The sequence below is a fragment of the Anarrhichthys ocellatus genome, unplaced genomic scaffold (genome assembly GCF_004355925.1).
Source record: "Anarrhichthys ocellatus isolate YVR2014 unplaced genomic scaffold, GSC_Weel_1.0 scaffold11, whole genome shotgun sequence".
NCBI classification, from domain to species: domain Eukaryota; kingdom Metazoa; phylum Chordata; class Actinopteri; order Perciformes; family Anarhichadidae; genus Anarrhichthys; species Anarrhichthys ocellatus.
The window spans coordinates 1,053,780-1,057,602 of NW_022280041.1; the positions used below are offsets into that span (position 1 = coordinate 1,053,780).

General features: G+C 45.5%; 1 protein-coding gene across 2 annotated transcripts in view; it reads right to left on the minus strand.

Annotated features, from left to right (window-relative positions):
• nhsl2 (NHS-like 2) overlaps positions 1 to 3,823 on the minus strand; it is a 99,047-nt gene that overhangs the window by 87,165 nt on the left and 8,059 nt on the right. The window contains exon 1 of one of the 2 annotated variants that reach the window (XM_031851216.1): positions 3,382 to 3,817. The exons of the other annotated variant lie outside the window; for it this stretch is intronic. Within the exon in view, the coding sequence (XP_031707076.1) occupies positions 3,382 to 3,493 (112 nt within the window). The 5' untranslated portion in view covers positions 3,494 to 3,817. Of the gene's footprint in view, positions 1 to 3,381; positions 3,818 to 3,823 lie in introns of those variants that run through there. 2 annotated transcript variants of the gene reach the window in all.

Here is a 3,823-nt window from a genome sequence, read left to right on the forward strand (position 1 = left end):
AGTCACACAGACCATAAAGCAGGGGATGCTTTAGGGCGGGGCTACATTGATTGACAGGACTGTAATGAAACTGAAGAGAATGGAGGCACAAAACAGTGAACCTCTTAATAAAAGTTTCTCTGAGCCGTGTGGGGTGAACGGGAGGCCGGAGGAAGAACTAAATCTGCTGAATGTGAGTGAAACACTTTAATTAACACAAAGCCGGTTTCTCCGTCTGCTGAGCAACAGAGACCGCTGCTATCTGGGCCAGCGGCTGCCGGTTGCCGGTCCCGGGGCCAGCTGGGAAAATGACAATGGAGAAAAAGAGGCGCGGCTGCCCTTAAGCAAGGCATTTCAAGTGATATTCATCCTTAAAATCTATCATTTGAGAACAAAACAGCTCCTTTTGTGGGTTTGGAAGAAGGCGGTAAAGACTTAAGCACTGATCTGAGTCCGTCAATCTCCATCTGTCAATGCTATCAAACCTGTAAAACGTTTATATGTTTATAATCGTCTCACAGACAAACTGATTAAAACCATCTGAAATATTGTCAAAACGATAGAAGAACAAAGTTGATGGTTTTTAGTTGCTTATTTCGTCTTCAGCAGGAAAAGAAGACAAAAGATCAAAATAGATTTTGTAAATATGGAAGATGCACAAAGACGGAGAAGCCGTTTACATGTGAAACATTTATATTAGCAGTTATTTTGAGATAATAATCTAACAAGTGCTGTTTGTGACATCACGCCCTCCTCTCTCTCCCTCTCCCTCTCTCTCTCCCTCTCCCTCTCCCTCCCTCTCTCTCTCTCTCTCTCTCCCTCTCTCCATCTGCTGAGAGGTTTATGTGTTTTTTTCACTGCTGAACAAACTTAACGGATGAATCCCGTCCAAATCAGCACTAATTGGGGGTTTGTGTTCGTGTGTGTGTGTGTGTGTGTGTTCGAGTGTGTGTGTGTGTGTGTGTGTGAGTCCCAGGAGGTGCAGCTCACGGTCCCACAGCTGTCACATGACAAGAGGGAGAGACACTTGAGGGAGTGCAAATATCTTTCAAAGTGACTCTTTTTATTTTCATTCTTTGGGCCAATCAGAGACGTGACTCTCTGATACCACAACACTCTGCTGTCAGGACGCTTTCCATCTACTACACTGCCTCCAGTGTGTGTGTGTGTGTGTGTGTGTGTGTGAGAACAGGGAAGTTTGACTTCCTTTATGCAGCTTGTTGGGCTTTCATACCAGGAATGACACAGCAAATAGTTTGCAGGAGCTGCAATGAAAGAGTTTAACCGATGATCTTTTCCTTTTCTACCACAACAATCAGCACTCCTCTGATGAACATAACTTACTGAATTCAAAATTTCTTCAAAGCAGAAGTGAAAACTTGACGTTTCTCTGCATTTTGGAGTGAAACGATGGCGCAGAATCCTGTGGGAACGAATTGCATCGAGATTTTTAAGAAGACAGATCAGCTCATTTAAAAACGATGAGGGGACATCTAAACGTCAGGCCGTGAGACGGAGCTGCTCCAGATAGAAGCACACAAAACATCCAACGCAGCGACAGACGGGGAGCGTTTCCTCTTTGAGACCTCTCAGGAGATCTTCCTCCAGGACAACAGACATGTCTGGTGCAGTGTGAAGCAGCAGCGGAGTGTCTGAGTGCGCTGCCATGTGAGCAGGGTGCACAGCGGACGACCGGCCTCTAGCCCGAGGCTGGCTGGCACCAACAAACACCAGCTTGTTGAGTTTCCCCTTTCACACAGCGGAGCGGGACCTCATGTCCCCGGGAAATGTCACGCTGAAAAATATCTTGATCTAGTTCTAATAGAGATTCATTGATTCCCTGAATCTATGAAGGACTTTACTCAAACAACTCACTATAAGTCTAGAATGCTCCAAAACTATCCGGTCCGCCGTGGACAGACCCAGATCCTCCAGCAGAGACCGGTCCGCCGTGGACAGACCCAGATCCTCCAGCAGAGACCGGCCCGCCGTGGACAGACCCAGATCCGGCTTCACCTGCAGCCTTGGAGCTGCAGTCGGAGCTCCGGAGGGAGGAGGAGAGCTCAGCTCCCGGCAGCAGCAGCGTATAAAGTAGCATAAAATGAAAACACTTAAGTACAAGTACTTCAAATTAGTACTTAAGTACAGTACTTGATGGACTATTTATATTCCACCACTGGTACTAAACAAACAAGACGATCAACGCACCAGGAAAGAAGAGTTCGCAGACGTGTAGAAGATGCTGATGCCCAAACCAGCTTTGAAAATGTTTCTTAAAACAAAGGAAATGTATTGTTTTAGTGAGAAAACAGTGAATATAAACTCTATTTTTAACATATTAGGCATTCATTTGACCGTAAATACGTCTTAACAGACAAATAAAATATTAAAACTGAGATCCTGGAGGTTCAATCCCATGATTCTGAGTTTCTCTGATCGGATAACAGAGATGAGCATCGCTGGAAAACAAGACATTATCACCGCATCGCTGCCAGACCACATCTACATGCTTTAATCCATCCAAGCTGCCACGACCGCATTCGACAGAGCACACAGTGAAATAAGACGCAAACACAGAAGAGCAGCACACGTTTGACAGCAGAATGCGTCTCGCGTCACCGCTGCAGAGATCAGCAGAGACTCGTGGTTTTTGGGTAACGCGTCCACATAAAGTCATCAGCTGCTTCGGAGCTCGTTTGACTTCTGACTGAGACTTTTATGGATGTGCATGAAAGCAGAAACAACCAAATCCATAATTTGTTCTGTTCATTACGACCTCTCATCTTCTGCATCGACGTCCTGAGCTAGATGTACAGTCACTGTGTCCAGATCACAGAAGCGTCTGCAGAAGCACAAACGTTGCATCACAACCAGCAGCTGATGTTTCGCGGCACATTCGACCCGAAAGCTTCATCAGCTGAAGATATTTAGTTTTCATTTAATGAATCTGTGAAGTAACTAAAGCGCTCAAACATGGAGTATCGATGGAGTAAAAAAGTACAATAGTGGTAGTGGGGTAGAAGTAGAAAGTACCTCAAATCTTTACTAATTTGTACTTAAGTACAAATTTATTTAAGTACAGTACTTGTAATACTTGTACTTAGAGGCGTTCCATGACTTTGAATTACAGCTTTCAATTAGCAAAATTATGATTAAAATTGACAGTTATAGAACAAAAAATGCCAACACAGCTCTTTAAAACGTTGGAAGAAAGAGTATGAAAACATTTGCAATTTGTTTCCTCTTTAGGATTCCCTCCACGCACACACACACACACACACACACACACACACACACACACATTGATTAGATGCACTAACTGCTCGCTTGATGACAGCACTCGAGGTGACGAGACCGATTGCGGCAAAACAGGAGAAAAGGCAGAGAAAGCAAACGCTCTACCTTTAGAGAAAGTCACTCTGAAGGAGGTGTCTGAGCTCTTCTCCTCCTCCTCGTCCTCCCCGTCCTCCCCCGTCCTCCCCCGCACCGGCGATCGCCTCCTCTTCCAACGCATCCTTCCCGTCTAATCAATCTATATATCTAAACTATCTATCTATCTTATCTCCTCCTCCGTTACTTTGACTACGTTCTCTCCTCCTTTCTATCGTCTATCGGTCCACTTGTTCGTCCTCTTGCTTCACTCCCTCGTTCTCTCCCTCCTGACCCCCCCCCCCCCCCATCTCTCTCTCTCTGTCCTCACCCCTTTGATTGCTCTTTCTCTCCCTCACACTCTCTCACGAGGTCTCTTTCTCGCAGCAGAACTTGCAACAGTGACAGTTTCAGATGATAACCCTCTGTGTGTGTGTGTGTGTGTGTGTGTGTGTGTGTGTGTGTGTGTGTGTGT